Genomic DNA, 14,564 nt, shown 5'->3' on the forward strand with positions numbered 1-14,564 from the left:
ATTAAAATTAACATTAAAAATAATGTACATCAGAAATTCAATATTAATAAAATTTGTTAATAAGTAAAGAATCTTAATACGCATTTTAATTGTGTATCAACTGTATTTGTCGCCTTGTGCACTATAATTTATCATTTCTTTAACTAGAATAGACAGTTATCGTAGCATTACTGTAATAAATATGTGAGATAATTCTAAAAATAGTATATAACTAAAAAACATCCAGTTTAAAAACTGTTTCAAAAAATTCAAAATAGTTACCGCGGTGCCATCTACTGCTAAGCTACGCGACATTAATTATTATAACCGACGAGACTCTCATAATATATATTAAGTATTTCCTGTACAAATTTCCATGCCAAATGTTTTAAAGGGATAGGGATTAAGAAAAGTCACGTATAAGTTTATTAAATCTTATATTTAGATTCCTGTAATATAAGGTTACATACTATATCAGGTAACTAATGATACAAGTTGTTGTATACTTCGTTGCATATATATAGAGGCAGTTTTTGTCCTATATCACATAAAAATACATGCAAGTCTACTTTAACTAAAAAAAAACAATATGGGAAATAAAAAAACAAACACATTAAATAACATCTATTATTTAATTAAGATAAGTCTTCTTTTTCAATTCTGTATTACAGTCAGTTTGATTTTTATACAATTTTACAATATTTGTGAAGGCACATATTTATGCGACTATGTGTGATGGAGTATTACTGAATCATCTCTTAAATTCATTAAAATACTCCTTAACAGTGCAAGCTAAATACATTTCAACAGAAAATTAGTATGGCAGTTAGTGGAATCAACTTGCAACACATATTTATGTACCTTTTATAACCTGGTCTAATTATAACTTAAAAAAACTATTTATGATCACAAATTTATAAAAACCCTGATTAACTAATCCTACCATTTTGACTATATGTTTGAACAAATTAAGAATAATATATGGCATTTTCATACTCAATTACGTTTCCACATATTAATTACATTTTAAGTCTTTACTTCTCTACCTTTTGTTTTTGTCTAAAACAAAATTAAGGCGAAAGTCCCTAAAACTTATGTAAGGTGACGCCTGATATTATATCAATATTATATTTAGATATATGTTCAGTTTAATCATTCCTTATAATTTAGTAACTTGGACCTACTACTCACATATCAAGTTTTTAATAACCAATAAACCATCACTACCAATAAGGAAGTAGGAAAAGACTAAGTACAGTTTAATCAAAGGATTTCCTAATTGAAATAGTGAGTGTTTATAGATTAGCTGCATATTATTTACCAGCTTCATTTATGGAAACGTTTCTAATAAATAGGTGAGAGAATAAATAATTTAATTTTGAGTACTTAAATATTACAATTATCAAATACAGTAACAAATATTGTACATTACTGCCAAAAGAGAAATAGTTTACTGTCAGTTGCTGCATCCTACTTATTTTACATTTCCCAACCAACTTACAACATTTAGTAAACCATCTGGCATCTTCCATTCAAACAGCAAAGTAGTGATCACTAAAATGAATATATTAAAATCACTATAATGAACAAACTCCTTTAGTAGATACTGTTTTCGCGGGTACCAACGATGGTACTATTCCAGCTAAAACTACCACGCTGTCCAAATAATTGAATTAAAAAGATCGATACAGAAACATGAAATATCTCTAATGGTACACAGCCTTTTGTCCACAAGAATCGACTAGAATATATTATGGCTATTTGGGAGTTTATATACAATTCTCAAGTAGTTGCGTTATTTATTTTAGTTCGATTAGTTAGAGTTAACTCAAACACTACATCCTTGACTCACTTCATCTGTCGATTGCTGACTCCACCGGCACTGATGGTTATTATTACTATTATTGTCACTCCGTAAACTTTGTTCTAACTCTAATAGTTGACCCATGAAGTTTAAATTAGGTGATATGATCGGACGCGCTTCTTTCACTTTTTTGTAAGCTTCCACCATAGACATATGTTTATATTTCATGATATACGCTATGGCAATGGTCGCGCTTCTTGAAACGCCTGCTTGACAATGGATGAGTACTCTCAAACCATTTTTTCTAGCTTGTTCTGAAACAAAGAAAAAGAAAATCATAAGATATAAAATTCAATATTAATAATTGGAAAATGTAAATAATGTGGAGAAATTATTTTCATCGAGCCTTTTTAATTTGATTAGTAGAATAGAATGTCCATATTGTAAAAGAATTTATTTAAATGGCTAAAATACAAAGAGACCTGCATAACTTATTAGAATAAATCAATACTAGTCATTGGGTACGTATGCAAATTAAAATGCAAATAGGAATACATAAATAAAAGAAATCGTTTAACGATTAAGTTGCTGCTATTAGCAGTAGAGAGTGTGGTTAAACAATTTGCTTATTTTTATTGCCTATCCGACTTAATACCACGCAGTTAGTCCTCAATAAATATTTACTATGTTGTTACGTAAAGAAACAGACGTATTTTAAGTTGCCTAACAAGTGTCTAAAGATTACACGTTCATTTTCAACATCGCGACAACGTAGTAATACGTCCTAACGTTGAACATTTCTGGTAATATCATTCTACACAACAACAAAAAATTCGGCAACATTGTAACGGTTTAAACAGTTCAGATTGAATTCTAAAAATACCATTCTAATTGGGGTTGGCTTGACTGTAAAATTTCCGACACAGATGAGCAACAGGCCACTAGGGGGGAAGTATGACTCATGCCTAAACTAAATCTGTTTTCTCACAAGTTTATTTTAACACGAGACAGGCCCGCATTAGAGAAATTTGATGCGTTAAAATATTGAAACAATACAGGGAAATTTTATGACTTTCATTAACTCAAGTAAAATTAGAAAGTTCCTTTCTAAAATATCTGTTTTATTACATAGTAGTTCTGACGTTAAAATAGCGAGAATAATCATGTTATAAAAATAGTATAATAAAGTCCACATTTAGCGACACGAAACACTCTGTATATATATCTAATATTTATACTTCGATATCCAGCAGAAGAAAAAAAGAGACGGTGAACTAGCAAGGACGTTGAACAAGGTAGTGCTTACATACTTTCATAAATTTCTTAAATGAATATAAGTCATTTATAAAAAGTACGCAGGTGGAATGTAAAGGTGTGCCAGTAGGAAAGCTAACAAAAGTAACGTTGAAAACCTCTTTTAAAGCGTCTCTTGCGTTTTGGTTATAAAGATCAAGCAGATTCAATCTCTCCCGTTGTTTTACGTATGAAAGATTTGTTAAAAACAATCATTTTGCAACACGCTTTGGTTACATAATTCATTCCGATGACTCACCGTTAATCATTTGTTTACGTATAACGACAACCTTGCCTAGCTACAAAACATAGCCCAATTGCGCTATGATTTTTTTTGCATCAATGATTTTCCGTGGTTATGGATGATAATTAAAATGAACTTTTTGTGTTGTTTTTTTACTGTAGTATTGAAATTTCTCGTATTGTCTGGATGAACAATAATATAAACATCAAAAGTAAGTTATATACAAATAAACAGATAAGGCGTGTGGTATATGAAACATAAACCATGAAAAAGCAAACGTTGAGTCAAATTTTGATAATATAACATTGGTCCTTATTTGTTACTCATAGCGCCAAGATAAGATATAATGGTGAGTAAGGCATGCATTTAATAAATAAATAAATAATTAAATATATATAAATTAATATTCTTAAAAATTAAAATTATTTTACATATAAATTAGTATATCTATTTATAGTAGTTTTTTCAATAAAAAAATTCCCTTCGACAAATTAGATAGAGAACTATATGTAAATAATATATTTTAAAGTATTTTTATAGTGATTTGATAGGGTAACTCAATTTCATGGTAACGTTACAGTAAAAAATTATCTTTATGGACCAAATTACATAGAGGAACTTTCTGAATTTTCCTAATTAAGTTATTTAAATTATTTAACATAAAAACTAATGTATGTATTTTTTGTTCAATATGATTTTCAAAAGAACAACGGATAATTTCACAAATTAGGTTAAAAATGCGCTCTTCACCAAACTAGAGAAAGAGAACTTCCTGAATTTTCTAATTCAAATTCTTTTGCATGTAATTCAAAATATATATTTTTGAGTATATTATTTTTACCATTTTTTTCAAATAGGGTTATCTCCTAATTTCACAAATTACGATAACAAATTTTCTTAGTCAAATTAGAATTTCTAAATATTCTGTTTCCTTGACATTTTTGGTAAATCTTTTATGTAAAAGTATAATTGTTAAAAATAATATGAAACAAAATATGACTAATCAGCTGAATTATATATCTCAAATTGTAAATTTGGCTAATTTATGAGTTTTATGTCTATTCAGAGCTCATTAGGACTCAAAAACAAGAACAAAAAATAGTGACTACTTACTAGTGTCAATTTAGCAAGGAAAATAAAATCAGACCCGAGTTAACATGAACAAATAAACTACAAATTCAAGAAGAACATTAACAGGCTAGTCACGACATCATCAGTACATCATTACACAACAATTTCAATCATAACACAATCTGAATACTCTATGGATGAATGAATGACAAGGCAACCAGGAAATGTACACTTCCCAACATTATTCCACCACAACCAGAAGGATGAAATCAGAAGTTTTACGAGCAAATAATAGAGGATGTTGATTTAACAATGTTTATATTAATTGATAAATTTCATTATTTTTCTATAGTAACAGGAATTTGTTATAATATGTAAATCTAAATCAGCGTTATTTAAATATTGACGTAAAACGCGAAATTTAAAAAAAATTAATCTCAAATAACGGAAATGATTACTTAAACAAAAAAATCGAAATTACTTATTTCGAATTTTTCCGTTTTTAAATTGTTCTTATTGACGTACGATGAAAAAACCAAATCCGTGTAACCAGGATTCCACTATGTTTATATGTTCTTCTCATACACGATTCATCGAAAAGAAATAAAGTAAATGATTCAAACATGTGGCGCTTCAAAAAACACGCCAAGTACCGGACCATCAATTTTCGAGAAATTATTTGCATCATCGATTCTATGGAAAAATGAAGCAGTAAACATTAAGGAAATCCCACGTTTCTTCTCACTCTTTCTCGCTCTCGAATCCGAAGGTTTTTCTATTTAAATCCCAAACAAGCCAAAATCCACCCGTCTTGTGGTAAATGCTTTTTCACTGTGGTAAGAAACTATTTTTATATTATTCGATATTCAGGAAAATCGAATGGAAGGCGAAGCAGCTGTGATAAAAGAAATATTATAAAGTAAACACACGCGAAAGCGGTAATCCTGCTAATATTACCGAAAATTATGGTAAAACTGATGTCATTTATGTCAATATTAGTACATGACATACAGGCGCAATGATAATCGACGCATATGGCCCTGTTTGCTATGACTAAACCTGTACAATCCACCACAGGAGGGATTAAACCGGGCACTTAGCAAACAAAGGTCGACCTTACCCTATGCTCCCGATAAAAGCTATTAGTAGGGACTGATTCAATTCAGATTCGTGATTCATAACAATTAACTTGGTCATGACATAAAGGAAGTTATAACGGAAATATATGTATTAAAAAACTATACAAATATTTCGAAATATACCATGTATATATATGTATATGTATATATATATATATATATATATATATATATATATATATATATATATATATATATATAAATACATATCACAATTTTTTTATAAATATTTCGAAATTTACAATCTAGATAAGTATTAATATATATGCTGGATATATTAAGTAAAAATTGCTGAATCATAGAAAATATAGATTTGAAATTGTATTAATTGTTAAATATCAAAGAGTAAGTTTTATTTTCTAAATTTTTTATTTTTACATAAAAAATAATAAAGTTTCGAACAAGTCACTAGCGAAGAATATATATTAACACACAAAAAAATAAACAGAATTAAATAAAGTTTTGAATAAAATAACTGATGAATCTGTATGAATATTTTTTATAAATATTTAAAAATATACTATTAAATTAGTCCAAAATTGTAATAATTGTTAGTGAATAAAGTTTTTTTTATTTTTTATATTTATAGAAAAAATAATAAACAGAGTTTAATAAGGTTTCGAAAAAAATCACTGATGAAGTAATAGAAAAAAAATCAACATAAAAATTAACAATAAAAATTAAACACACGAAACTAAGATCTATAAAAAAAAGAGTCCGTTATGGTCAATGTGAGAATTCGGTGGCCAGTTTTAAGACACACAAAGTGCTTTTCAACAGTACCAATAAAAAGAAACAATAAAGAACCTTGTCAACAACCGTTTTCGACTTTTACCAGAACGGTTTAAGACAAAGAAGCGTGAACAGTGCCGAGGAAGACCCTTGAAATGTCGCATATACACATATGTCGGTCAGTCATCATCATAAATGCGAATTTGTTCTTATGAATGGTCTGGCGGCCAAGCTGGCTGGCGAGTTTAGGAGATGACCTTGCGCTTGAGTCAGCGCAGAACATTACTCATCGGTATCATTGTACAGTTGAGGGCTTTTGAACGTTCTGGTTGCACTTCAATAGATACTATGACTCATTGTATCGCTACGGGGTGTCACGCTTGTTTGCGGAGCACCTTTTAGTTTTTATTTGGGGTGGTAATAGGGTGTTGATTTCCTTCCTTCCGCAGCTTAACCGCTACGCTCTCAACGATTCTCGATTACGCCATGGAATGTTTCTTGTTAATTCGATTATAATTATCATCGATTTTCATTATTCAACTAGATGAAGTTGTTTACTGTGTGTTATTTTATTTAAATCTTTAATAATGATATTTAATAATTTACTAGCACACATAGTTTTTATCAATAAATCAACTTCACAAAAACTATTCTCGATTTCAGTTAAATTTAGGAAATACATCATTATTGTTTTATAAGCTATAAATATAACAGCACCCCATGCTACGATATTTAAATATAATTACACTGCTTTACATTCATTCAATAAATAAATCAAGTAGAGATATACTGTACGATTCACCAGTATACATATATAGTATAACTAAATGTGTAATAAGTCTCTTTTATTATATAAACATATTATTAAAGAACATAACTAAAAAAATAACTGTTTTAATTCAGTGAGAAGATAAAATAATCAATAATTATTGTTTCTTAATTTTAACTTGTTGCTTTATTGGGTTATTCTAGTCTAGAAATTTGAAAAAATCCAATTATTTTTTCACATTTTGAGGATTTTTATATATTTAAATTAGTTTCGAAGATCTATTTAGTGAAGCGGCATCTAAAAACGAAAAAAAAAATTGTTTTGACTTTTTTTACCTTGCACCATAGCAGCACAAATGATTTTTTTTAGACTCCACCTTTAGGCTGAAGAAGAGCCTGTAATTTTTGGGATTTTTGTTTTTTTACCTTTTAATTAATGTATTCTTTAAATATAAATAAATCTGTAGTAAAAAATAGATATGAATAAAATTTATATTCAATTCAAGCCACAATAATTTTTGGCATATATAATGACAGGTATTGTAGAATTCAGTTAAACTTAAACAATGATTATTCATGACACATTCATAAAATAAAAACTATATGTTATGCCATTTTTATATAATCAAATTGGTCGAGGCCATCTTAAATAAACAAGAATTGTTTTAATTTCATTTAAAAGACATTACAAAATTGTGATTACGCAAATATCGAATTAATCATATCAAAAAAAAATTGTGGTTATATTTTACAAACATTGTTTACTAAGGCGTGAGTGCGAACGTAAACTTAAATAATCGAATAGATCATCTTTATTTTAGAAGAAAAAAAATCCAAATCCCACTTCATTAAATATGAAAACAACTATGAGCGGCAACACAATCAAACTTTCACTTTAAACAATTTGGAACAAGTTGAATAACAATAAAGCACATTCTTTCATTATATCAAATAAAATGTTTGATTTGGAAATATAAAAATAATTGGACATAAAACAGGAATTATTAATTTCACCAAAACTAGCAAAAACATTACGTAATTTAAACACATAAAACTTGGTACCACTTTCACGGCACCTTCAGAAGATTGATAATACGCAGTTTATCATTTTGTGGTTATAATATCCTTCAACACAAGTTGAACTAAAAACAGGAAATAGTACTTTTGACTTCCTGGTGGAATTTGCTGGATATTTGCTTAATATTTGCTCTCAATCGATAAAGTTCTACAGAAATAAGCGATAGAATAATTTTTTATATTTATTTAAATAATTATCGATAAAAACAAAAATAGATGTACAAAAATAAACGCAATTCATTTCATTAAATATGTCAATTTTCATCGAAAAATTTAGATAATTCTGATAAAACTCAAAACAACAATCTTATCAAATGCCTACTAGCTCTTCAAAAGTGTGAAATTTTAATACCCCTGTAAATGATGAACGTACAATCGTATTCCTTGTATCAGCGAAAATACGATTTAAAAAAAAACAGAAAAAAACCAATATTTATATCGTGGTGATAGTAATATTAAAACTCAACAACACAACAATATAGAAAGGCATAAATAAATTGTTACGAAACTTGTACGTCAACCCGGTTCATTAATAAATGTTAAAGTTCAATAAATGTGAAACATCAATGATTTAATTTGACTTTGTTGAAACTCTGATATCAATAAAAGCTAGGACGGGGAGAGGAAAAAATGGCGATTATCTCGTATCGAGATTTAAATTTGACATATGTTGTCGTAGTATGTGCCAGATAAACGTTCTACATACTGATATTGTATAATTTGAGAGTTTTGATTAGCGAAATCTTACCGATAAATTCGAATGCCTCTTCAAAATATTGCTTTAAGTTCTGATGACCTGAGTCTGTCGCGGGTATTTGCTTGTATGTAATACCGCATTCCTCGTGGTACCCGGGCAGCTGTGACGTCACGTTTAACACGCAGGTGGTACCCAGTCCTTGCAGACAAGAAAGGTCAGCTGCATCCTGCACGAAAGAAGACAAAAAATTTATATATAGCGCGATTTATAACCATCGGCCTGATCGTTAATACAACATTGTGACATTATTAACAATCTGACGACATGACTTTAATCACCTTGCTGTTTCCAAGATAGAGGAAGGGTAAAACTTTTGATGCGGGATAAGAATCCACATCTGCTAACGCTGGACAAGAGGCTGAGGGTGAAAGGCCTCTCGAACTCAGTCCAGTCGCCAAGGTATCCTCACATAATTCTTTGTGTTTTCTGTGAAATTCCTTGTGTCCCCCTGTAATACAAAACAAAAATCGTATACAATCCAGACTGGAATACAGATCGCAGGGAAATCATTACAAAGTAAAATGGTCAGGTCCTAGTTTAAATATATCTGACTGAGAAAATGCAGGAAACAGAAATCTGACTTTTAAAAATACGTCTCCTATTTTGCATAACTGTCGCCAATAGAAATAAAAAATACAGTTCATAAATATTACATGAATGACAAAAATCGGTAGAGCATACATTTTCGAACGATTTACACAGATTAACTATTAAACCATCAGCATATATTATAAAATTCAGTACACGTGGGAAATCGGGTATATTAGGAAACCATTTAAACGATAAATAATACTACCGGAACAAATATCCAACAAAAACACAACTTTTACTTTAACACAAATAAAACAACGAACAATATGCCGTTACAATACCATTACACAACTTACATCATATGTGTTCATTTTATTATATATATTTCATAATTTAACGGGACAAAATCAACTCTACTAATTTTGCATCTCGCTTTATTTTTTTATAATCAGTTTTTGACATCAAAGTCTACGACTAAACTGGCGAATCTTTTAAATGGACAAAAACATTGAAAATCAACTAATTTTTTACGCTTAATTGTTTTTAATATCCAATTTTTTTGCATAAAAAATGACTTTAAAGTGTGGAAAACACAACCCACAACGAATGTCTATAATTAAATCGAATAAATTAAAGATTCTTCGATATTAAAGAAATGTAGAATATGACTGGATAAAAACTTTAAAAATCAACTCTTTTTATTATATGTTTATATCAATTTAAAATATCAAACCAAAGAACATCAAAATCCATGACAAATTACTGCAATTAAACTAATGAATATATTAACTGGCCAAAACTTTGGAAATTAATTATCATTTTTATCGCGCTTTTATTCTTTATTTGTTTCTAATGTAAAATTTTTAATATCAAACCAAAGGACATACATCAAATCAACCATAAATATATGTGGACTTTAAAAGGGCAAAAACTTTAAAATTAAATTCTACTAATTTTTCATATCATTTTAAATTTTTTTAATATCCAATTTTTGATATTAATCCAAAGGACATTAAAATCATGACCTTTTTCTACAACTAAATATCTGAATCTTTAATACATCAAGTGACTTCTACATATATACGTAACTGTGGAAATTGCTACTCTACAAAGAAGCAAAAAATCAACGTTTTTCAAAAAAATATTAATTAACATGGTTAATTAGAGGGAATGTGAGTCATTAGACGAAAACCGTATTGTACAGGTTGAGTCAACAATAAAAGAAACGAACGGATTACAGAGTAAATTAAGTTTATAATCATTTAACGAGAGGAATTATTCTTTAATTCGATTTAAACGGTTCTGTCATCAGCCGTGACAATACAAAGGAAACAAGGAAGAAAACATTATTGAATCGGTTAACAGTGCCGCGCTATGATTCACGTATGCACCCTGTATTATTAAAATTCCCATAAAAAAGCGATGCCTTTGAATAGGTCCAAACAGTAGTACGATATAGTGAATCATACACTAAATAGGGGTAAAATTTGAATGGTTCATATGAGTCACTCTTAGGATGAGGGTTAGATCATGATAATCTTGACAGTTAAACAAAGCCGGTATTACGTCATGGGCACAGTCATTTGTTTCAATCATTTTCAATAACAAGAAACAATCATCGACAACTGCCAAACTAGCGAAGCAATCTTTTTGTGGACGGACGTATAGCGATACGTAATTAAAACGGTAACGTGGCTATTTAGCATACAAAACGCGAATAAATGTTACGTTTAAACCGTTGATTCATACAGTCATTAACATAAATTGTGATTAGTGGATGTGTATGAGCTCGCAATAAGGGAAATTTCGAAAAAGCACAGCGCCATATCAGGACTACCGAGACATACATTATCATTGACACTTTGAATACAATTCAAAGTTGTTTTTAAATATTAAGCAGTTTTATTTTACTTTTAAATATATTGTTTTCAATTTTATGTGGAAACAGGATACATGAAATATTAATAGAGGTCAATAAAATATCTTTCAGAAGATAAAATCATAAAAAATATGAATAACCAACATATTTCATATTACATTCCTTAGAATTTAACTATGACTTATTATTTAATTGCCTTAAAATACCTTTTTGATAATAAAACGACAGAAACTAAAAATGACTGATGTAATTTTGATATATTCAAATTCAATAAAAATATAAAGACTCTAAGCTTTGAATTTGAATTACAGAGGCTAAATTTTATACTAATATACAAAAACATGTTATAAATTATTTAAAAATATATTTAAAAGATTAAACAAGGTCCAAATTTGGTTTGGTTTGGTACCACTAAAAGAGTATTAACAATTTTATAAAATATATAAACCTACTAACAATAGAAATAAACATGGAACATAAATACATGGAATTTCAATTATATTAAAAATATACAAGAATTACTGATAAAATAATTTCAAATTATAAAAATATAACTATGAATATATAAATTACAATTAGTGTAATAATAAATAAATAATTAAACATTTAGAAAAAAATATTTTCTATTCAAGTCAAGAATTAAAATAGAATTAATTAATTAAATTAATTCTATTTAAATTAATTCTATTTAAATTAATATAGGTCAAATTTTCGCCCTTATTTTACTATTTTGGAGAATTATGAAAATAATCCTCAATAATTCAATAAATCAAGGAATCTTGGCTTAAATTTTCTTTCTGATTACCAGTCTATATATCCTATTTTACTTCCAATTTTACCAGCTCACTATTAATGAAAAAATCTAATTAATACATAGATGTTACAGTTTGTTAATTACTCATCTGACAAAACCAGAAGCCTGAAATATACAATAAATTTGGATACTATTTAATTTTGATAATAAGTATAAATAAATTTGCGTTATTTTTTTAGTGTTTTCTCGTGAATGAACAATACAAATTAAAACTAATTGAAACAACGGAATGGAAAATTAGACAACACATGTGTCACATAACAAAAACAATGAATGAGTCAATATTTTTATTGTGTGAAAAATAGAAGGATACAATTTAGGTGCGTCATAAACCATGCTTGTGTGACATTGAAAAAATGCGTAATAGAATGATATCAAAGGCCAAGCTAGCCAAAGAATGTTTTCAATATTATTATAATGTAATGGGATTTTGTGTTTTCAGGAAAATCCTACCGGCTCTGGTTAGTTATAACGTATTTAATGATACAACTATTAGTCATTTCAGATCTACACAATAATTGCCACGCTCTAAAATGCCATTAAATTATTATCAAATTTAGTGCTAATAATTAGTGCTATCATGATTCACATCGATTAAACCTGAAAACAAACTACACGCTGGATTTTGTTGTTGATTCAAAATATTGTGTAAAGAAAAACATATGATTCACTAAATAAAGGATCTATGATTAGATATACCCCAGGATACCGTGTTTACCCCCTGATTTAAATATCGTGTCATGAATCATCCTGATAAAACAGATAACAAATCAAATAATAGTACATGTTTTAATATATAAATGTTTCTAGTTTCCAAAATGATCATGATCATCTAAATATTCAACTTAATGACGTCAGGATGGTTTTATGTTAATCATTATGCTAAAACATATTTCAACCATGCATAAAAAACAGCTTTTAAATTCTTTTTGATATACGTCACAGAATATTTAATATGGTATTTGTTTCTGTTCATATTTCTACTATCGGAATAAATACTATTTAAGGAAAATTTATAAAAAAAAAGACGTTTTTGTCCTTCATTGATAAAACAATTTGAATAAAATTTAATATATATTACAAAGTAACGCTGTTAAAATTTCGAGAAATATATAGGTTTTTATCGTGTAGAAGTATAATGTTTCAGAACTAAAATAATATCGTAATAACAAATTGCCACAGTTGAATGAACCAGAAAAATAAGCTAATATTCAGAACGTGCCTGAATATATAAACAAAACTAGAAAAATCGCTAATTAATTTGTTTCAGAGAATGTAAACAAACTTACTAGGCGGTATAGGTAGAAACCTCAACACCGGGTAAGAATTAGGCCTTTTAATCCTCATATTAGAGTTGTAATAATCCGTGACAATTCACTGAATATACACTACAAATGTTCACTAAATAATAACAGACACTAACCAATAACAGATCTCGAATAAGAAGAAACAACAGTAATCTATGCGCTCAGTCTGCCCATAGTATAGAGAGTAAATAATTATTTAAAAACACGCTGGATTAACACGGTCACTATAAGTGGCGGTGGGAGAGTGATTCATTCACTGGTCGCTTGTATTTATCATCGATGTTACGGTTGCACTGTTGCCGGTTCGTAGGATTTCGTGAATTCTCGTAGGAAAATAAAACAAAAACCATTTAAGTAATCTTCATTCATTCCGTTATCAGTACATGTTGTTATCTATGAAATAAAAGGCGACTTTTGAACGGGTTTAGTAATTAACATTTGACTCATGTAAGAAGTATTGTATATTGGATAATAACTTAAAAAATATATAATAATAAATATTTTTTTGTTTGTTAAAATAATGAAACTATTTGTTTTGATCCATATATAATCATTCAAGTATTTAAAAAAACCGTTCCAAATCTTGTTACAGATATAAATATTATGAATTTTCGGTTTCCTAGTGATTTAAAAAAAAAATACAAACAATTAACCCAAAAATCAGTAAATTGAATTGTTTAGAATAACTACATAAAACTTAAAAATATGCAAAAATATTACAAATTTCTAATTCTCAAAAAATTGTATATTTTAAATATTTTGATATAACTCTTTTAATACTTGAAGATTTTTTTGTAATTTTTTATTTCGTGAGCTTAAAATATTGCAAAACATCTCAGATTGATAACTAAAGTTCTTGTGTAATTATTTCTCAGAAATAACCTAATATTAATTTTCTGAGACTGATATTCACATGACTCTTCACACTAACTTGACATATGAAGTTCGGATTTCTTTCTTATTAGCTTAAATTATACCAAAATATCTCGGGTTCATAATCAATAACGACCTTGTCTAAATATTATATATTATATATTGTAAATATTATAATTATTTAATTATTATCTGTTACTAAATAATAGTATATATTGATTATGCTTAGAAAAAATTCAAAATAGCATTTTCAAAAATAAAAACGGTCTTGAAAGTGCAGGTAAGCCTGATTATAA

The 14,564-nt window shown here is 28.2% G+C and overlaps 1 protein-coding gene across 3 annotated transcripts in view; it reads right to left on the reverse strand.

Moving 5' to 3' along the window:
* Nucleotides 1–592: 592 nt before the first annotated feature.
* The window catches only part of puc (dual specificity phosphatase puckered), a 48,840-nt gene continuing 34,868 nt past the window's right edge, over nucleotides 593–14,564 (reverse strand). For 2 of the 3 annotated variants that reach the window (XM_076406180.1, XM_076406181.1), the window contains exons 3-5: nucleotides 9,143–9,312; nucleotides 8,856–9,030; nucleotides 1,670–2,097 (exon numbers count right to left, since the gene is read on the reverse strand). In XM_076406180.1, the coding sequence (XP_076262295.1) occupies nucleotides 1,808–2,097; nucleotides 8,856–9,030; nucleotides 9,143–9,312 (635 nt within the window). In that variant the 3' untranslated portion in view covers nucleotides 1,670–1,807. Of the gene's footprint in view, nucleotides 1,534–1,669; nucleotides 2,098–8,855; nucleotides 9,031–9,142; nucleotides 9,313–14,564 lie in introns of those variants that run through there. The other variant, XM_076406182.1, reaches the window with a different exon arrangement.

The sequence above is a fragment of the Rhynchophorus ferrugineus genome, unplaced genomic scaffold (genome assembly GCF_030347505.1).
Source record: "Rhynchophorus ferrugineus isolate W39M unplaced genomic scaffold, kcgeb_rfMv2 rfM5, whole genome shotgun sequence".
NCBI classification, from domain to species: domain Eukaryota; kingdom Metazoa; phylum Arthropoda; class Insecta; order Coleoptera; family Curculionidae; genus Rhynchophorus; species Rhynchophorus ferrugineus.